General features: G+C 38.5%; 1 protein-coding gene across 7 annotated transcripts in view; it reads right to left on the bottom strand.

The window, feature by feature from the left end:
- PDE4D (phosphodiesterase 4D) overlaps nt 1-23,081 on the bottom strand; it is a gene marked incomplete at both ends in the record, with an annotated part of 1,145,009 nt that overhangs the window by 45,395 nt on the left and 1,076,533 nt on the right. For all 7 annotated transcript variants that reach the window (XM_080701741.1, XM_080701740.1, XM_080701742.1 and 4 more), the window contains one exon: nt 7,915-8,027. In XM_080701741.1, coding sequence (XP_080557867.1) covers nt 7,915-8,027 — 113 coding nt within the window. The remainder of the gene's footprint in view (nt 1-7,914; nt 8,028-23,081) is intronic.

A 23,081-nucleotide genomic window follows, 5' to 3' on the forward strand; every position in this document is an offset into this window, starting at 1 on the left:
TCCAAATAAAAATGCAAAACTAGGTTTGGGAGTATAGCCCGGAGGTAAAAGGGCTTCCAGGAACCCCAGTACAACCAAAATAAATAAATAAATAAATTAATTAATTAATTAAAAAAAATAAAAATAGGGCTGCGGGTGGGTCTCATATGTAGAATGCCTCTGGATTCAATCTCCAATACAAAAAAAAAAAAAGCAAAATTACAATGCTCAGACTCTAACTCTACCAATCCAAGGTGAGAAATTTGTTTTAGATTAACCAATATTATGTACACTATACTAATTTACAAGTTAGCTCAAAATATTATATTGACACTCACTAGGTTTAGACTAAAAGTGGCATAGAAGCCTCATCAGAAGAATAAAACAAAGACAAAATATTGTAATATTGTATTAAGAGTTAAGAGAATCACAAATAAAATCCTGTGGAAAGTGAAAAAACAAACACTTTAAATTCACTATGAGGCTTGAGGATGGAGACACAGAAGAGAGGACAAAATAGGCTTTGTAGAGGTAGCATCCCAGGTAGGCCTTAGAAGATGGTGGAGATGGCTTACATCACTTTCTAAGATTTACAGGAAACTTGCAAAGACAGTACAGAGAATCTCCATACATTCCACACCCAGTTTACTGTTAATAAAGTTACATATTAGTATGGCACATTTGTCACAATTATTGAATCAATACTGACACATTATTAATTAAAATCTACACTGTATTTAGATTTCCTTAGCTTTCACCTACTCCTTTTCTGCTCCAGGATGTCATCCAGGATAACACAGCATATTTACTTTCAGATTTACTTAGGCTCATCTTGGCTTGAGTTTCTTAGATTCTCCTTCTATTCCTCCTCCTTCTTTTCGTATGTATGTATGTATGTATGTATGTATGTATGTATGTGAGTGATACCAGGGATTGAACCCAGGGGAATTCTATATCAGAGCTACCCCTCAGCCTTTTTGTATTTTTGGTTTTGAAACAGGGTTTCTCTAGGTTGCTGGGGGTCTTGCTATGTTGCTGTTGTTGTCCTTGAACCTTCGATCCTCCTGTTTCAGCCTCCCAAGTATTTGAATTACAGGCAGGTGCCACCACACTTGGCCTGTCATATATTAATTTTAATGTATATTAAAAGTATATATTAGGACCTCAAACCCATGACTTCATGCACATCACTGCTTAAGATGCGGTGTTCAAGAGAGTAACATTTTAAAATAAATTGCTTTAAATTAAAAGCATTAACATATAAGAGCTATGAATGTACAAAGAAATGACAAACTTTCAGCAACATTAAGTCAAATTTCTTACAGAATAGGAATAAGACATGTAAAGTCCTTCCTTGCAAGAAGTAGAGGATATTTTCGATCTTGCTTTGTGTGGATATTCCATACAGGTGAGAAAGTATAGTTTAGGGAGCAGCCAGTACACAAAACTGAACTTTGCATACATTACAGCTATTGTTCACAACATTTGAATTTTATTGCTTTTATTATCACAATTTATAAATGAAAAAAAAATGAGTTTTAGAGAGGTGAAGCACATTGCCCCAAGTATTATGTAGGAAACAGCAGAGCTGGAATTTGAAGTCAAGTTTGCCTGATAAAAAACATCTATTGCCGGGCATGGTGGCGCACGCTTGTAATCCCCACGCTTGGGAGGCAGAGGCAGGAGGATCGTGCAAGTTCGAAGCCAGCCTCGCTGGCTTAAGAAACTCTGTTTCCAAATAAAAATATTTAAAAAAAATAAGTCTGGGAGTGTAGCCCGAAGGTAGAAGGGTTTCCAGGAACCCCAGTATCACTAAAAAAGAATAAAATAATAATAAAAATCTGTTCTTTCCAGTTTGCAAAGCTTCCTTAGCATCATTGGAACATGCTCCAGGCCAGGGAGGAAATATCATTCCTCTTCATTACATACAAAGCATAGCAAAACTATCTTAAAAGCCTAGGATATGAAACTGTCATAATGAAGAAATAGGTACTATTTAAGTAAAGTATTCTCTAAGAGTAAAAGAATATAAATTATTATTTTAGCTGGTAATCAAATTTAAGTAATTCCTAATGAACACAGCAGAACTGTTTGTGGTTCAAGCAAATATCAAGGCTCATCACCCATCCTTAAAGTTGATAAAATAAATGCCTTCATACAATGCCTTTCAGAACTAGTGTGGCTATTAAGATGATGGGCTGTCCATTTTCCTACTTTCTAGAAAGATCACAGACTATGCCAAGTAAACTATCTCAAGTTTTAGAAAAGATCAGGTCTTCCTTGCTGAACAAGAGAAGAATAAAAATCTACATATTTTATGGAGCAACTGAAAATCATGACATTAACCACATCTCATATCTGGCATATATTTCTATCTTAGGTAATAGCTGCAATTTATGTGATGATTACTACTATCTATCATCCTCTCTAGTTGGGGGAAAAGTCTGTCTAGTCCATCCATAACATTGGTAAAAATACTATTTTACCTTGGCCAAAAATTATTTTCAAGAGGAAGAGTTTATATTGTTCTCAATGAGAAGTTACCATTTTCCCATAATTTAAGTTAATGTACAATAACAGAAAGCAATTTTTCTAGCGATGATTAATTTACTGAATCATAAAAGTAAGATGTTTTTGACAATTAAGTGTTAGAGTTATTTAAGCTTAGTGACATTGAATACTGATACAGGAACTCAATTGACAATAGAAACAATTTTCTTTTAATTCTCAGTACCTTGATAATGTCAAGAGTCTTGCTTTCAATTAAACAAAAATTTCCATTAAAAGTTTTCCTGTATTTCTATTATGACTTAGTAGAAAACATTTTTCCTAGTAATGAGTATAAAAACAAGGACTCTTGACCCTTCAAATTCACTTTAAAGAACTATATATGTAAACGACATAAATCTTTTCCAAATCTACTTATTAAAATGGATGAAAGAAAAGATATCAAACTCAACCCATGAAAAAGCTGGGGTTCTATAATTACAGAAAATATTTTCTTTGAAAAGGTATACTTTGTCTTTAGGCACACTGATTGACTCTTAGTCATTCTCTAAGTTTCAATATAAAATGTCTTTTACCACTAACTTGTCTTTTTTCTTAGCAAAAGTTTAACATTTATTTCTATTCTGAGTTGTATTTTACTTGTATAGTGCTGAAATATCTTACAATTGAGCCACTTCTCTTGAGACCTCATATTCCTTCAGCACCCCTCTGCCCAGAAGAAAATCTGCCAATCTCAGAAAAGTGCCAGGCTAAGCTATGCACTGACAGCTCCAAGGCAGCAGGGGGAGCAAACATAGAAAGCATTAAGAAAAAGCACTTCAGAAAAGCAATTTAATTCATAGGCAACAGAAATATGCTAGAGATATTTACTAAAAACCAAAGAGACAAAATAAATTCTATCAAGAAGTCATAACCACATTTGCAAAGCTGGGCTAAGTACCTTTGGAACCAACTATAGAGAAACTGTAAGTCTCTTAGAAGGAGGCTTGAATTCAAATTTTAAGACAGACTCAGCTTGAAGCTCAGTCGTTTCCATCAATGCCATGTCTCGGAACTGCCCAAAAAAGTTAAAGGGCAGAAATAAAATGTATTTTTTGTGGTATGTTTTAAGGAAGAACAAAACACAATATCATTTTCTCCTTCAAAGGTCATTCATTGCACTTATACTAAAGGCTGGTAAAATATGCATTATTAGATCTCAAGAGGATTGAATTTTAGGATTTCAGGGTATAATCGCTGAAAATCTGAGGCCCAGATGCCTGCCCTGCTCTCCTTGCCACCCCCTTCCACAGTCACTGTATTTTCCATAAGAGGAAACCAAAAACACCATGGAACTAAACTTTATTAAGAAATATTTTACGAAAAAGGTACTTCAGGTTTGCCCAATCTGTATAAAAAGATGAAACATATCCACCAACTGCCATGACATTTTTACATGTTCTAAAGATTAATAAGGGCTGTGATTTCACCTTTACAGTAAAATAGAAAAGGTATTTAGTTCTCCTGTCTGGAATTCTGTAACTGAATTGAATAAAAGATGAAACTAAAGTTCTAATTAGAACTTCAAAAACTTAGTTATTTAAGTTAGATGTGCTATCTATATTAGATGAAGATGTTAAATAACTTAAAGACAGTTACCTAAGAATTATAAATATCTATGAAACTTAAAGTTTCTAGTACTTAACTTTTACCTGAATGGCTATATATATATATATATATATATACATACATACATATACATACACACACATATATACACACAAATAATATATATTACACATACATAAATGTGTGTGTGCGCGCGCATATATATATATATATATATATATATATACGCGCGCACACACACACACACACACACACACACACACACACACACACACATATACATACTGGCTAAATAGAAAATAAAGTTTGACCTAAGCCCTAACTAGTACCAATAACAAGTACAGTCCCTATAATTATTAGACCCTGAATTAGCTTGCTGTTTTATATACATATTCTTTTAAACAATTACCTTGATCCTTCAACATAGTTATTATCACACCCATAATTTGCCAAGAAGAGTGAATCTAAAAAAGTTTAAGTCATTTCTCTAATGCAACTAGGCTAGCAAGAGACTAGACCATGACTAAACTTCCAGGTCTATCTGCCTTCAAAGCTTTTAGACATCACTAAAATTTCCCTCAATTGTAGCAATGAGTTCCAAAGGAACTCAATGTAGCAGGTTCCAAAGGAAATCTGTACAAATCTCAGGCAGATTAATGTGCTTATAAGGGTAAATGCTGTAGATTTAATCACTCAAATTAAATGCCATCTGGAATCTCTAACCCCAATTGATACAAGCATCCTACATATCTGACAGCCAACCCTGGTCTTGTCTAAGAATTCAATTATTTTCCTGTCTCAATACCATAAACAAGCAGGATATATAGTACAATACTAATACAGAAAATACGGGTAGTTTCTTCCAAAGCTTCATTTTAAAACTCTGAATGGTTTTAGATTCCTTTTATTAAGATATTTTAAAAATATATGCATTGTTAACCCAATTTGTTCAATAGTTTGCATAGTGTTCTTCCTAGCACCTAAGTCCATCTCTACAATAAGTATTTTCTATCATCATTTAAAAGTCCTTACTAGTGTTTTTGTTGTGCTTTTTAATCTATTAGATGGAAAATTGAAAACCTCAAGAGAGGACAAAACTGCCCTCATTTTTCAAAGTCAAAATGAAAATTAGCTGAAAACACCGACAGAATAAGGCTAATAACCAAAAGGCAACATTTCCACCTATCCATTCACACTGAAGTGATGTCAAGCAACCCAGCAGGCTTGTGTAGCAAGCTATACGTGATTCCAGTCAGTCTACTATGAAAGTAGGGCGTCACTCACAGGGAACTTCAGATCAGCTGCTCAAGCTCAGTTTACAGCTCTTGTGGATGCATCTTATTTGTGCCCTCCTTCTCAAGAGGAAGGGGAGGTCAGTTGACAACCAAGAGCTTTTCTTTCTAGGTTAATCCTTTCTTACCTGTAAAAAGTCATGTGAACCACAATGCTAACTTAGAAATGAATGAGTTAAAAGAGCAAAGAATGCCCCAGACATTAAAAGTTTAAGCAACAGCTTCAGCTGAGCTAAGCTGCACTTGGAAAGTGTCATGTCAATAATCTTTCAATTGCAAGACATAAAAAATGAGGATAACAGCCAGGTGTGGTGGCGCACGCTTGTAATCCTAGCATTTGGGAGGCTGAGAAAGGAGGTGGCGGTTCGAGGCCAGCCTCAGCTACTTAGTGAGGCCTTTTGCAACTCAGTGAGACACTTTTTCAAAAAATAAAGAATAAAAAATAGGGCTGGGGGTGTAGCTCAGAGGTAGATGCCCCAGGTTCCACCCCAGAACTGAAAAAAAAAAAAAAAGTTATGATGACTGCATTTTGAAAAAGTATTTTCTTATTTTACCTACGTTTCACTTCAACCATATAAACCTATTTCCCATACTAATCCCAACTCCAAGTTTTATTTGAGAGCTTTCACAATGAAAATTTAAAAGAAGAAAAAAAAGTCATTCTCTTATTTGGTGACTGTAAATGAAAGGTATCATCTGGGCAATTAATTTGAGCCCAAAGTTTTTTTTTTTTTTTTTTTTCCTGAAATATAGATAAATTACTTCACAGTTGAAATCACAATGCCATATTAGATTTCACATCAAATTTTAAACTCCAAACTAGGTCTTATCCTTAAGAGTATGATTTTTAGGGGAAGTAGCTATAGCTTCTCAGGTACATTTTACTGAAAATGTACTGTCAAATCATCTTGCTAAAATCAACAAATGCATGCACCTCAGTAGGTACCTTCAGATTCTACTCTGCCTTTTACTACACAGAATCAACCAGACAAAGAATGAGGAACCTGGGCCTGCTGCAGAACGATCCCATTCAGCATTTAGAGTGCTGAAAATACGCGGCATATGTCTACTGCTATTGTGAATCAAATTATGAAAAAATTCTATTTCATAAAAATAAGAGTTTGCTAGACAAATGAGAACGGTGGTACCTAATGCCACTGCGAATAAGACCCAGTAGGAAAGTAATGCTAAGAAGCTCCATGCCAAATTCAGAAATGAGGTCCACATTACAAAAGTAACAGAAAAAAAGATCTGATCAGTGTACATGTAGGTAGGTCAGTGTGGTATGAGTAGGTTAGTAACTACAGGCCGTGTCTGGAGAACCCCTTTTTATTTGTTTGAAGCCAACTTTTCACTTAAACAACAGTGCTACCTATTTAAGCAATGTTAACAGATAAGACAATGAGTGATTGTTATGCTATTTTTTTATAAAAACTGCATAAAAACAGGTGGGATAAAAACTATAGTTATCTAAAAACAGTGTCACTCATGTACACGTAGAGAGTGAAGTGGCATAACCTTCCTGACCTTGTAAATAAGTGGCCTACAACACATAAATATCTTTAAGAGGCAAGGACTACTAATTGCCACACATATCACCAGTCCCAACTAGCTGATTCCCTGGCCATCTGCATCCAACATGTATATGTCTCCTCCTTTCTTGTCCCCTCAGCACCAGCCAGTCACTAAAATATATATGACACAAGACACAATTACTTCATTTGCATGACTAAAGACAAAAAGAACAGGAATTCCCCCTAAAGAACCTAAAGAACAAAGCAAAGCTGAAAATACTCTACCTTAACATCCAAGCTATATTAAGGCTGTCTCAGGCTGAAGGTTACTTCTCAGCACCCAAACTCCATTAACTGCCAAGAGCAGCACCTTTGCACATACGGCCGGCACAAATGCCCAGCTGAAGCCTCATTATAACTCAGTGACCTCAGAAACCTGGACTTGTTCCCCAAGATTGAAAGAAACAAAGGTAATGATGATAAGGAACCTCTTAACTATGTTAACCTTTCCTGTGGCTATGTCTGGCCAACAGAACATACAAAGGCCCAGCTCCTGCAGGGTACCCCTATAACTACATAAATGGGGTTTAAGGTTCCAAGTTCAGCGAACTCTTCTGAGTTTGTGATGGCTGGCGTCATCCAAGTGATTTCATCTACCAACTTATATTCCCAATCAGAAATCCCAACAATACATTTTAAATTTTAAATATGCACCGCCAACACACTCTAGTGGGTTTTCTGCTGCAAGGGCAAAATGTCACTTAGGAACCTTTTGTCCTGGGGATACTGGATCAAACTATGCCAAAGCTGCTTTTGCAAGACGTTTAATTTACCTCCAGTCAATGGAAGAGAGAAGGAATGCATGGAAACAAGAATCTTCCTCCAACGGAGAACAGTTAACATGCAGCAAGCTTGACAAATTTTTCTATGTATTTCCCAGTGCCACAGCCTGGTGCTTCCCCAGCGTGGGAACCCGCAGCCTAGGAGCGTCCTGACCTCAGGCAGGGGCTTACCTTGTTGGAGGCCATCTCACTGACGGAGTGCCTGGTCTGCAGGGTCTCTAGCTGGTCCAGACACCAGTCCAGCTCCTCCAGGGTCTCGCTGGCCAGTTTCTGGTAGGCCTCCTCTGCGAAGAGACAGGGAAAGGGAGACTCAGTTCTCATGCGCTTCACGGGGCCGCCAGCGAGTTCAAAAGGGGCCATCCTGCCATACCCGGCCATGCTCGGATGCCCGGTGCCCGCACATGAGGGCTGCTCCTTCATATTGTCGAGCCCGGCAGCGCGATGGGGGCCGAGGCGATGCTCGCGGCGAGGCTGGCGTCAGAAAGGCAGGGTCTCTCCAGCTTGGCGTCCCGAGTTGGCCTCCAGGGAGGGCGCAAAGTGCGACAGGCCAACTTTGCACGGGGACGCAGGGAATGAGCGCGCTGCCACTCGGGGCTGGCGCGGGTCCGAGTCACGGTCCTGGATCCCGCTCCGCAGGATGGAGAGGGGGCGGCGCGCTCTCCTCGGGCCCGGCGGGCTGCGCAGCGTCTGGTCCACGGCCCGGTCCCCTCGATCCCTAGTCCAGAGCCTCGGCCAGAGCCCGCCCTGTCTGCTGTCTGCGGAACCTTCTGCTCTGCACTTGAATGAATCAGCCGCGACCCGGCGCGGCCACCACGTTTCCTGTTTTCTTTCTCAAGTCCTGGGGCTGCGCGATTCCATCGCTGGGCTTTCCGGGAACACTCCCCCTCACGCCCCTCGCGGCCCTGGGCTCTGTCTGGCTCCTCCTCAACTCCCTGACAAAGATTCCGAATTGCAACAGCCCGTCCCTGCCACCCGCCGCGCCCTCGCCTGCAGCCGCGCCACCTCCCGGGGCATCACCCGCAGCCGGGGAAGCTTGGCTGGGGGCGCTGGCCTGGGGCTGCGGGGCTGCAGGGGAGCTGCTGCAGGAGGAGAGCGGAGGAAAACCCGGCGTGGAGCCCCGCAGCCCGCCGCCCGGGGTCGCGGTCCCCGGCTCGGCGGGGCTGGGCAGGACAGCGCAGGCGCTGGTGGCCGCGCACCTGCCGGGGGACTGCGCCTGCCGGCTGGGGATCCTGCACCGCTCCCTGCCAGGATGCGCGGGAGGGCCCGGCGGCCCGCGAGGACAAGGTTATCTAGGACACACACAATCCTTTCGAGGGTTTGTGTTGTAGGGATTCTGCGCTTTTAGGATTTACTTACTTTAAGGGAGCAGAGTTGTGGGGATAAGCACATTTCTATTATGAGCAGACCCTTTCAGTAACTAACCCCAGCCTGTGTAAGTACTAGATTTGGGGGGTGGACGTAAACAAAATACAGTGTTGTGAAGTCGAGACTCCTAAAAATTTGACAAGATGCAGCGGTATCACACACCGAATTACCTAAGAGTTATCTTAAAGGAACAGCGACATGAAGGAGCCACAGGCTAAGGAGGGTTTACACATGTCCTGCATACGTGCTGTGCTTCCTTTGTGGAATTGCACAAGAGCAGGATGGGCTTGTGTTGCCAAGGACAAAAGTCTGGAAGGGTGTTTCTACTCACCCTGTTCAGAATAGACTACAAATACAGGGAAACGAAAAGATAGTATCCAAAGACATTGTAGGGAAGCTGGGTCTATCTACATTACAAAGTTGACCCTGGAGACTGTGGAGTGAGCCCTCTTCCCTAAACCCAGCAGTTCTGAGAGAACTTCACTGCATTACAGTGAAGATAAGTAAGTCGCCATGGGAGCAGAGAGGAACCACACCTTAGAGAGGATCCACACGGCTCATCTTATAAAATGTTGTCATTGTCAGTAAGAAAGACTTTGAAAAGCTTGCATAAAGTGTTGAGATCCCTTTCTCTGGCCTTCCAATCTACGGATACTCGTGAAGAAACTGTCCTGAAAGTTTAGACTCCATAAGTTTATCAGTAGCACAACAAACAATTTTATAGACTGAATTTCAGGATCTGAGGACTTTCCAGATAGGTTTTAACATAATAATTTGTAAAAGTTACAGTAATTTTCAAAATATTCCTTACATGGACTCGCGGATTGTTATCAGGACTTCTTGGACTTTTGGCTCTCCTCTCTCAGCACTCACTCTAGGTTAAATTTTGCCTCATCCTTTTATTTTTTATTTTTCTGCACCAAACTCTGTAAAGACATATTTTAGGTGAACACACAACCTCCGGAACCTTGCATGGTGAATTAAAGAAGGCTGAAGCTTTTTTTCCTTAACAAAAGGAATAATCTTAAAGATAATTTTAAATGATAAGCATAAAAAACATTATATGTATAGTTTTCCCTGATTGTAAGACTATAAATTATTGCTTGTTATAAAAGATGAAGCATTAAAGACAGATGTAGCAAAGTTCCTTGTAATATCACAACTCAAAGATCTCAGAGAATAATTCAACCTCTGACTGTAGCACAACCATTTTCAATTTACTGAATACTTTCCATATGTAGGTATACTATTACCTAGTTGCCATGGTAGTGCATCTGTTTAAGTTTTGTGTTTCCTTTTCTCTTCCTTTTACTATATAAAATAGGAATATAGGAAACTGTAAGAAAAAATAAACATATTTCATTGTCATTTGAATTGCCCATAGTAAGCTCATCTAGTAGGTTATAGACATAGCCATTGTGTGGGAATTGTCCATTGCTTCTTTTAAATATCTGAAGCCTGGAGTAGGATACCCCCACACCCTTTGCAGCTCTAAACTCTTACTAAGTTCCTTTCCTCTTCAGCCCAACCCTCTCAAAGCCTGAGGCTTGGGTGCCAGGGCACCTCCTAGTGCATAAAATTCCCCCTCTCCTCCCATCTTCACTAACTTTCTAAAGCATTCCTGAAACCAGAGTGCCAATTCAGACTGCCCCCCCACACCCAATAAGATAAGGCTTCACATATTATATTTAATTTTTTTTATTTTTTAATGTGGAAAATAATTCAGAAAGGTTTCAGGGTTAATGCTTGAAGACCTCATGCAGTCAGATACAGGCTCTGCTCTTAAGAAGGTAGTATACTGAGCCAATCACAGTGAAATAAGCCTATGATCCCCATACTTGGGAGGCTGAGACAAAAAGATGACAGGTTCAAGGGCAGCCTCAGAAACTTAGCAAGATTCTGTTTCAAAAAAAGAAAATAAAAAGGGGGTATAGGGCAGAGGTAGAATGCCTCTGGGTTCAATCCCTGGTACCAAAATAATAAATAAATTAAAGAATATATTATGTATACTGACATGTGGAGCAATTTATTTCAGAAACTCCATTTTAAATTTAAAATTTCCCAGCACACATACCAGTAAGTTAAAAAAAAAAACTAACAACAAAATAAAGAACAGTGAGTTTTATAAAACTCTTGCTCAAATAAAGAATTATTGTTTTTAATTCTTATAGAGCATAGAGCTTAGAATATTACTTTTTCCAAATTCCTAGGTTAAGAGGCAATATGGCTAGCCATGATGCTTAGTATTGTTATTAGCCTGCATTTTTAGGAATTTTAATCCCAAGTGTTCTAAGACATTCAGGACCTGACCTTTTCATCCCTACCATAGATTTAAGAGAGAGAGAAAGACAGAGAGAGAGAGAGAGAGAGAGAGAGAGAGAGAGAGAGAGAGAGCGCCTCAATGTGGAGTTGCCAGGTATCCTACAGAAAATTAAGTCACCACACCAAACCACACCTCCACGCTGTCTACTTCTAGTGGGGCAGGGGGGATGAGCCAATTTAACTGTTTTTTGTTTGTTTGTTTTTTACCAAGAACATATACTGCATTCATTAATAAAATAGCCTCCCACAGAGAACAGCTTACACTATGGTCCTACTTAAAAATGCACAAAAACTGTTGTATTTACCTGTTCAAAATCTTGCTAAGTCAAGACACTAAAGTGATTAAAAAAAAAAAAAAACCCAAGCAAAATTATTGGCTAAATTCTCTGCAGGCCCAGAGAGGGCCATGGAGTAGGAACTGAGCAATAATTTGAGCCTTTGACAGCCCCTCCCACAGCAGCATGGGTTTCTTTCAAGGCATCCTTGAACTGTGTAACACCCATGGTTCTGCTTAAACTCTCCTGTGAACAAACAGTCCTGAACTCTTGTGGGCCAGAGCTTGGCTTCCGTCATCGTGATGCACACAAGGGTTCCCCTGACACATGGCCTGAAACCCTGCCAGGGGCTCCAGGAAAGGATGCTGAAGCGGCAGCTTTCCTATGAAAAGGAAAAAAAGTTGTCGGCTCAGTGCCGCAGCAGTTAGCTGGAGGTTGAGGTCATTTTCTTGTGAAACGTTGGGCCCATTACTCTCACCCACAACTTACGCGGAGGCTGACCAGTGAGGTCAAGGGACCCACTCTGCAGGACGCACAATTATGTGGATCTTGGTTTCTTTGTGAATGCTTGCAGGGCTAAAGGTCTGTAGAAGTCTGTCATAATTCCTAGACAGATCTATTATTATAAATGAGAGGAATAGGCTAAAAAAAATCACTTATTTGGATACTATTTCCATGCCCTTAATTAAAAAATAATAAAATTTATATCATGACTGATTCAGATTATTTTTAAATCATAACAACCTCATTAGAAAGGTCCCTCCTAAAAGAAAATGCTTAGATAGATACCTTACTAACCAATTTCATTTTCTCCTCTCCTAATTCTCACCAAAACCCTCTTTTGTGTCTAAGGATGGAGTTGAAAGTGTTTAAAGTAGGTAGAATTGGAGAGTATTATTTCTATGTCACCATGTATTGCTTTGAGCTAGTCATGTCCCAACTTTGCTACGGTAAATGATTTATGCAGGTTAGGTCTAACTTTTGCTGACATTTTTTCTCTATATAAATTTTATCTGATGGGAAATACATAAAGGCCCTGGATTTGTTTCGTGTGTGCAGGTAACAGGTTTAAGCAAAGTTTGCCAGTGGCAAGCTGCTTTCCTTTCCAAACCTGTTTCTGGCATCAAGCTCTTGTTTTGAAGTATTCTAAAATCTTATAATATATATAAACTTTTACTTAGTACTTCAAAAAATCCAAATTGAAGATGTGTATAATTTTGTGAGAGTTTTTTTTATTTCCTTTTATCTTTCAACTATCTATATTTTTTCTAATGCTGCCTAAGGCTTTAAGTAGAATTTTTTTTTAAATGAAATAAACACAAGATTGAGTTTCACCAACTTCTTGTCCCATCAGTAACTCAACATATATTTAGCACCAACTATGTGTCATGTACTTTATTAGAATCTGCAGGAACAAGATGCCTACAAGATAGTGTTTCTTATCCAAGGAAAGCCTTGAGCCCAGCAGTGGAGACCATTTCAGTACACTACACAGTAGGAAGTGCTTTGAAAGGAGAAAGCATGTGGACACCACTTCAATCAGAGTGGGACAGAGATGGAAGAGGAAAAGGAAAAGTCCTAAAGAAGGAAACAGAAGACAAGCAAATTTGGGGGGATGGAGATATTTTTTGAAAAAGCATGAGCAGACACCTGTAGCTCTGCTTAACAAGATGTGCGTGTATGTGCATATAGACAAATTAAGTACCATGAATGGGGCTTTGCTCAGGGAGGAAGAGTCTGAAAAAAATAATCTAAGAAATTAGAGAAATCTGCAGTCACTGACCACAGAAATCTTCTCAAGCTTTGGCCAGTAGGAACTTTGGGCTATCTTCAAAAGTAGGAGCCACTGAGTAATCCAGGCTGCTGTGTAATGTGGGATCTGATTTTATTGTAGATGGAAAATTCTAGGGCTATACAATAAATGAGGTTGAATGAATCAGGGATAAAGTCAATGACACTATTATCTTTGGCTATATTATTGCTAGAATACAACTAAATAATGTATAATAACATATAGACCATTTGCTTCTCTGATGATTAACCTTATCTAGGGTGATCTCTGTGTTTAAACCTTATGTGTAACAGAAAGAAATTAGCTTCATCTGCAGGGTGAGTAGATGTTATAGGGTAAGTCCCCCTCGTAAATGTTTCCTTCCCCTAATCATGAAGATATAACACGCTGAGTTTCTTTTTTTTTTTCTTTAACTCATTGAAGAGATTATACTTGAGGGCCAGATTGGCCCAAGCAGAAATGTCTATTTGGTTAACATTGGAAAGAAGCAGCAGAGGAAGAAAAGAAAGCTTCTAAAATTCAATGGATCTCTTTGAATAATAAACCTAGATTCTATTTTTTATCTGTTTTCATTTGTAGTTAAAATGAAAATGATTTCTCCCAAGCAAAGAAAGAAATACAAAGCACTGTTTCTTTTGAAGCAAATCAATCATTTATTCAGCATTTTTATTTTTTTTAATTTTAAGTTTTTTTTTCATTTTTTGCAGTACTGGAGATTGAACCCAGGGGCATTTCATGTCCAAGGTATACCCCCAGCCCTATTTTTTTGTTCATTCTTTATTTTGAATCAGGTTATCACTAAGTTGTGAGGGACTCACACTAAGAAGCTGAAGCTGGCTGGCCATGAACCCAGATCCTCCTGTCTCAGCCTCCCAAGTACTGGGATTATAAGCATGTGCTGCCATGCCCGGCTTCATTGAGCATTTTTTAAAGCATGTCATTAGTATGTGCCAGGCACTATGCTAAGTGATGGAGATGGAACACTGATAAAATCAGTCAAAAACTCCTGCCTACTCTCAAGTCTACATTATACAGGTTACGATGATCTTTCCATTTTAATGCTCATATATTGAACACCTGCTATGTGTCAGGGTCTAAGTATGGTAAAGGGAAGGAAGCACTTTGGACTTCAGGCAGCTCATACTCCAAGGGAGAAGACAATCACAGGACAGTGTGTGTGTAAGTTATCCACCAAAACCAGCCAGTAAGTATGATGCAGTCTAAGCACAAGGCAGAGATGGGGAAAGGGTTGGTCCATCTGATGCAGCCTTGTAAAGACTTGGAACAGCTTTATAAAAAGAGAAATGTCAGGCCTGAGCCTTCAAGTATGACCTGAAGAGTTGACCAGGTGGAAAACAGGAGGTGACATTTGATACAGAGAGCAAACAGGTTCCATTGTCAGTTGGAGGACACAGACCATTCAAGTAGCTACAAGCCAAAAGCATGTGAAGTTTCAGCAGACAGTGGACAAAGATAATGGTGGAAAAGAGGCCTTGGAAGACTTACCATATTCTAAAAATTTATAGCTTTCTCTGAAGAATCCATTAAAAAAAACTTCTAAGCTAGGAAGTCATGTAGTCAAATTTACTTTTGGAAAGATTATTCTGGGAATACAGTGACAGGACGATTAGAGAATGACAAGGCCAGTACAGAGGTTGGTGACCATATGGAGGAAATTCTAGGCAATGCCCAGAAAGGGAGGAGAGGCTGCAAAAAGTAGGAGAAGTCTCTCTCCAGAGTAAAGAAAAAAAAATCAAAGGAGAATGTCATAATGGACTGAATGTTTATATTCTCCTAAACTTTATATGTTGAAACCTAATCCCCAATATGATGGTATTTGGAGGTGGAATCTTTGGAAAATAATTACGGCATGAAAGTAAAGTCCTCCTGCATGGGATTAGTGTCCTCAGACCAAACAGCATATCAGGCCAGACAGCTTTGCCATGGGAGGGTTTAGTCAGGAGGAGTTGGCAGTCTGCAACCACAGGAGCGCCCTCCCCAGAACCCACCACGTGGAGCCTTGATCTGACTTCAACCTCCAGAACCATAGGAGACAAATGCTTCTTGTTGAAGCTACTTACCCTCTAATATTTTGTTTTTGTAGCCAGAGCTGATGAAGACAAATATTAAGGCTTTGCCATTGATATTCAAGACAGAGTGTAGATTCCCACAGGTTTGAGCTAAGCTACTTCTCATTCCGAACCCGTGTTTTGACAACACAAGACTATAAAGTAGATATTAAAGAATGTTAATGAGGAAGCTTTTGTCTAGCTCTTATTTCAATAAAAATATGGAAAGCAGATTTAAAAACAAGTGTTAGAACTATGTATGTCATTTACATATGCTTGTCACAACTTTAGGAATCCATTTGGTTCACATGAATTGTGCAAGGGTAAGTGCACTTTCATCATATATAATCAACCTTATGAAAGTCTTTGTATCTTTATCTCTGCCAATTACTGCACAAATCATTCTTTAAAGAAAATAAGAACTCCATAGATGATCTCCAATAAGTAGCCAACTCTAACATTTGTTCATTCTCTGATCTGATACTGTGTTATCTAAGGTAGGTGCTGATTTTAAGTTTGTCCACTATCAGTTAAACCTGATAGGGTCAGATATTGTTATAAAAATAATTTCTAACTTGACCAGTGCTGTCAAAGATTCCATTCAATACCATAGGTGGTATCAGAGTTCCATGAGTTTAGCTCAGCTGTATGCCAGGTGTGGATGTTTTATATTTGAAATTGAAATATTCTTAGAAATAAAATTATCGATAAGTTAGAAGTCTTGTAGTAGACTTATTCTCACTTCTGCCCATCTCTACTTCTGCCCCAACCTTATTGCCATCTAAAACTATGCCAGCTGATTTACCAATTTCTTGTTAATGTCTATAATTACCACCTTCAGTCAAATCTTTTCAATATTTCTAATTAACATGAACCAACCAAAAGCTACAAGTTTTATAAAAGAGACTCATTTCATGTAAGTATCATCTAACCATTTGATTTTGGAACCATTTAATGTAACTTAAGTATCACCTAACCATTTGATTTTGGGTTGCTTTTGTTCATATGTCAATATCTTTTCCTTTTTTTCTTTTAGTACTGGGGATTAAAACCTAAGGCCTCATGCATGCTAGGCTATGCACTACCACTAATCTGCATCCTCAGCACATTAAATTTTTATTTTGAGATAGGGTATATTCACATTGCCCAGGCTGCCCTAGAACTTAAGATCTTCTTGCCTTAGTCTTCCAGGTGGCTGAGATTACAGGTGTGCACAACTGAACCCATTCAATTATGACCTCTTGAAGCACACTTGTAAAACCCTGTTCTAGACCAATCTATACCTAAATTTCAACTGAGTCCGAAACATAAACATAATTGTATGGGTAGATTTCCATATGTTTGAAATCTCCATTAAGGACATTTCATTTGCCTTCATCCCATCTTTGTAACATACTGTTGAAAAATGGCTAGATAGTAAACATTTTGCCATATTCTCTCTCTCTCTCTCTCTCTCTCTCTCTCTCTCTCTCTCTCTCTCTCATTTTTTCCAGAAAGTGATAAATTTATACATAAATTTTATTTATGTATAAATTTATAAATTATAAATATAATATATAATATATTTTATAAAAATATTTATTGAGCCTGCTCAATGTACTAGCTGTTGTAAAGTACAAGATAATGAAAGATTCAGTGGCTGGACCTAAAAAGGACTTTAAAATATCTTGTTGAGGAGATCAGACATGACCAGTTGCTCCTCAGAGGCCGTGGAAGGTGGCCTAGAAACCATTGAGCCTGGAGGGCTACTGGAGTTCAGAGCTGGCAGAGGAGACGAGGATGGAAGCAGAACATGCAGAGTGCCAGGAGGAGGTGAAGCTGGATGCAGGGCTTTGAGGCAGTCTGTGGTTTGAGTGGCTGTGGGAAGAGGGAGTCAGCAGGCATTCTTTGCAGGTAGAAGAAATGCCTGGAACCTGAATAAGGGTTGGGTGTGTGGGTGATAAATGGTCTGGGTGGAGTAGACTCCTTCCAAAAGGGAGGAGAAGGGAAATAGAGTTGACCATAAATGTGTGGCCTCGAGCTAATGCACACTGTGGGTATTGGAAAAGTGCACTGGTAGCCAAACGGATAAAATGAAGAAGAGACAGGAGGGAGGTCAAAGAGCCCTGTTGTAGCCAAAGACAGAGTGGAAAGTAGAGGTCTGGAGGCACCTTCTTAGTGGACTGTGCCGACAGACCAAGAGAAAGAATATGAAGGGGGAGGTTGGTTTTGTTTGAGGACCAAACTTTTAGCATGCAAGGCAAATGCTCTGTCACTGAGCTGTACTCCCTGCTTGATAAGAGCCAGACAATAACAATAGCATAGTATTTTTCTTCCCAGAATCCAAAACATGTGGGATAAATGATATATATATGTATGTATGTATATATATGTATATGTATATAATGTATGTATATACATGTATAAATCTTCAGGGAATATTTAAAGGTTAAATTATTTTACTTAATGCATGGACATTTTGCATTGTGACAATTAAGGCATTAATATGAGTAAAAGGTTTTTTACTTAAAACAACTGTAAGGCTTACTGAAATTAACAATTGTATGTATGTCCTTCTAGTGACTTCACATTTTTTTACAAACTCTTTTTATCTTACCACTTGAAGTAAACCTGTAAATTATTGAATCAATTTTTATGACTGTTTCCATTTTGCTAACATCACTATGATCAGTGCACACACTATTTCACTTGGAATTATTTATTTCACTCATATAAATTTTAGTTTGTCTAATCAATAAAGAAGTTCCTGGATTTTTAATACCATGTTCTAATTTCAATCTGTACATATATTTTTAAATTTATTTGTAATGATCCAAGAGAAGTGGCAACTTAGCAATACCTGTTGAAAAATAAAAAACTTTTTAAAAAAGGGATAGAGACAGGCATGGTAGCACACTTCTGGTAATCCCAGTACTTGGAAAGCAGAGACAGAAGGATCGGAGGTTCGAGGCCAGCCTTGGCAACTTAGCAAGGCTCTAAGCAACCTAGAAAACACGTATTTCAAAATAAAAAAAATAAAAGGAGGTGGGGAAGTATCTCAGAGTAGACAGCCCCTGGGTTTAGTCCTCAGTAAAATATATATATGTGTGTATATATATATATACATATATAATATTTATATATAATATCAATATACAAATATAAATAATATAATATATATATAATTATATATATAAATATATTATTTTTTTGCAGGTCTGGGGATGGAACCCAGGGGCATTCGACCTCCAAGCTACACCCCCTGCCCTATTTTTTATTCTTTATTTTGAAACAGGGTTTCACTAAGTTGCGGAGGTCCTCACTAAGTAGCTGAGGCTGTCTGTGAACTGCAATCCTCTGGTCTCAGCCTTCTGAATGCTGGGAATACAAGTGTGCGCCACCATGCCCGACTTGTATTTGTTCTTAGTGAGTCAGTAATTATACTTGTTCCTCTTGTGAAAGTGTCTTCTCTTTGTCAGCTTCAAGGCCTCAGCTAACCAGACCATTCATTTTTGGTATTCTTCCAAGTCTCCCAATAGGTGGCCATTATGATGGTTTTCTGGGAAGCCCCTATTATCTTCTTAAGCCTTGGTTTCCACTCATACATGGTTTTGGGAAGGATTAAATGAGATTTGGTGACATAAACTTATCAGTGAACCACAGTAAAAAACACATTTCATTTCATATTATAACAATAGACTTATTTCAAGCAATAGGTGCAACAATAGACTTATTTCAAGCATTTGCCTTGCATACTAAAAGCAATTGCAATAGACTTATCTCAAGCAACTTGAAGACATTGGGGTGCTGATTTCTAATAGTATAAAAATATGCACAAGAATGTTTTGTAACCTGTATTTGTTTAAAAAGAGATGATGGCAGAGTCCTGCTAAAAGCAACTCTGTGTTATGTTAGTCATGACAAAATTTGTTGATGGTCTTGGTTTAAGACTATCAATATGCTTTTTTTTTTCAGTACTAGGGTTCTTGGAAACCCTTCTACATCCAGGCTACACTCCCAGGCCTTATATACATACATATATACATATATACATATATACATATATACATATACATACACACACACACACACACACACACACACATATATATATATATATATATATATATATGTATATAACATAGTTATATAGTTATATTGTTTTGGAACAGGGTCTCTTAAGCCAGAGAGGCTGGCTTCAAACCAGGGTGATCTTCCTGTCTCGGCCAAGTGGGGATTACAAGCATGTGCCACCAGCCCGGCTCAATATGCTTTTTAATTCAAATGAAACAAACAAAATAATTATGTCACCAGACTTAGAGGCTCATGCTTGTAATGCCAGCACTTGGGAAGCTGAGATAGGAGGATCGCAGGTCCGTGCTGAGTCTTAGCTACTTAGGCCCTTCGCAACTTAGTGAGACCCTGTTTCAAAATAAAGAATAAAAAATAGGGCTGGGGATATAACTCAGAGGTAGAATGCTCCTGGGTTTAATATCCAATACCACACAAAAAAAGAAATTATGTCTATAAAATGTAAAGGAAATATGTATATAATTGAAGCAATTTATGTACCACAAACAGAAATATATACTCAATCTAGTATATTGAGAATAGGAATAGAATTTAGCATGAAATAATATTTATCCTTGCTATATATGGTTCAATCTGATGTCTTATATCAAATTCAATCTTGTTTTTAAATTAGCAGTACTGGGGATTGAACCCAGGAGTGTTCTACCTCTAAGCTATACACCCAACTTTATTTTTTATTTTCAAATAGAGTCTGGCTAAGTTGCTGAGGCTGGTCTTAAACCTGCAGTTGTCCTGTTTCCTAAGTACTGGGATTATAGATTATAGATATGCACCACCATGGCAAGCTCAATCTTTAAAAAATGTGTTTATATCCCATTACATTGATTTGGAAGCTGACCAATCATTCTTTAAGCACTAAAGTAGAAATCAGCTAACTTTATGAACATTCTTTCTTTCTTCTCTTTATAATAAACTGTCCCTCAACTTCTCTACCTCACATGAGAAGTAAGCCAGGCTTACTCTAAGAAATGAGCTGATAAGTAGATATTTCATAAATAATTTTTGGATGCATGTTTAAGTTTTATCAGAGCACTATAAGTGTGCCAGGTAGACACATAAGGCAGGGGTCAATCATTAAAACAGTGATAGAAATCAAATACATCTGACAGATGAGTGAATTACATGGTTGGTGGGGACTTTGGGCATGGGGGATGAGTCTGCAAAGGGCAGGAATGTTGCCCAACTGATGCCAGAACTTCAGCTCTTACAAAAATATTCATATTTGAATTTTTAAAAGCAACACCTTTCAAACGAAGCTAAATATCTTAAGGGGTAAACAAGCATATAAGCCTTCATGGCCAGGTGCACCCTTCATAGAAACTATGCTTGGTATTAATGTCAGAAATCTTCCTGAAAATTGTGATTCAGAAAAGCTCACGTGGACTATGCAATTTCAATGAAGAAAATTGAGAAGTGTTTATTCCAGGCATTGCAGTGCATTTCTGTAGTCTCAGCACTTAGGAGCTGAGGCTGGGGGATCACTTCAACCCTGGAGGTCAATAGCAGGGAGTCCCGATCTCAAAAAAAGTATTTCTGGAATCTAAAATACTAGCATGGGGTCACTGAAAAACCATTTGATTTGGAGTCAAACAACAGAGATTCCTTTTCTGTTACCAGTAGTTACCAAGGAATGGTCTTGGCCAAATAATCTCAGCTGTCCCTGGACCAACTGGATGCCTATGAAACGTGCTGGGAGGAACGTGGCCTGACCAAAAATACTTGACTCTGATGATCTAGCAATGACCTCTGACCCAGCCAATTGAGGAGTACTATATCTCAAAGACCATCATATGTACTAACCCTTTCCTTGACACATGAATAGAAAGAGTACATCTTTCCATTTGGATCTCACTTTTCTTTCTAAAGGATTTTCTTTTCTTAAAATCTTATAAATGGATAGGCATGGTGATGCATACTTGTAATTCCAGTACTTGAGAGGCTGAGACAGGAAGATGACAGGTTATAGACCAGCCTCAGCAACTTAGTGAGACACTGTTTCAAAATAAATAATAAAACTGGCTGAGTATAGCTTGGAGGTGAAATGGCCCTGAAGTCAATCCCCATTACCAAACCAAAATAAATAAATCTTATAAACATTCTTGGCAAAACTACCTATTTCCTACTTTTCTTGTATTATTTTTCTCTTTCAATACCACCCATATGATATTATATTCCAAAAGCACCTCTTCAATAATAACAATAGTAGTAATAGTATCTCTCCTTATTTGAGACCATATCCTAGATTTTTAATGTGTAAAAGTGACATCTAAACATCACTTAATCTCTTCAGAGTCTCTCTAGGAGCCACCTACTACACCCACCTTCCAGCATCCTTCCCCATGGCCAACACTAAGTCCACCTCCATACCTTCTTAGAAGTTTCCTGCACCAGGCATGGTGATGCACACTTATAATCCCAACATTTGGGAGGCTGAGTTCATGGACAGCCTCAGCTACTACTTAGTGAGGCCCTTTGAAACTCAGACCCTGCTTCAAAATAAAGAATAAAAACTAGAGCTGGGGGTGTAGCTCAGAGGTAGAATGCCCCTGGGTTACACCCCAGTACTGCAAAAAAAGAAAAGTTTCCTAAGAGTTCCATCTCTGCATAGTGGGTCATGATATATATATATATATATATATATATATATATATATATATATATATATATATATATATATATATATATATATATATAATTTGTTGTTAACTTAATTCTAATTTTTTGCAACTCTATCATCACTTGATTGGATGATCAAGTTTCTGCCTTTCATAGCTTGTTTTTTTTTTTTTTTTTTTTTATAGGTGGGAATTGCCCACAGGAAGCTGGATTCAGATGAGGCAGATGACAAACTCCATCTTGGAAGGGCAGGAAGGCCTGGGGTGGAGGGAGCCCATACTGAGGTCCAGGGAAATCAGTCTGGAAGTTTACAAACCTTACTGATTTTGGTTTTACCTTGAAGTGAACTCTTTCCATTAACAAAGTTAGAAAATTAGAGGTTGTTAAATGATTTGTCCTCCTCTACTTAAATATTGGCTTGACTCATTACTTCTCATCAACTATTTGTTGAACTCTGACCAGCACAGAAAACCTGGTATTCTCAGAGCTTAGTTTAGAAGACCTCTGACTTTAAGGAGCCCTCAGTCTAGAAGTACTGATCAGATCAATAAAAAATTAGAGTGATTTGATTTCTCCTCCTCCTCCTCCTCCTCCTCCTCCTCCTCCTCCTCTTTCTCTCTCTCTCTCTCTCTCTCTCTCTCTCTCTCTCTCTCTCTCTCTCTCTCTCTCTCTGTGGCACCAGGTATTGAACCCAAGGGCATTTATCTCTGAGTTATACCTTCAGCCCTATTTTATTTCTATCTTGAAACAGGGTCTCACTAGGTTGATGAGAGTCTCACTACTTGCTGAGGCTGTCCTCCAACCTGTGATTCTAATTAGAGTGATTTC

The sequence above is a fragment of the Muscardinus avellanarius genome (assembly GCF_963383645.1).
Source record: "Muscardinus avellanarius genome assembly, chromosome: 1".
In the NCBI taxonomy this organism is placed as follows: domain Eukaryota; kingdom Metazoa; phylum Chordata; class Mammalia; order Rodentia; family Gliridae; genus Muscardinus; species Muscardinus avellanarius.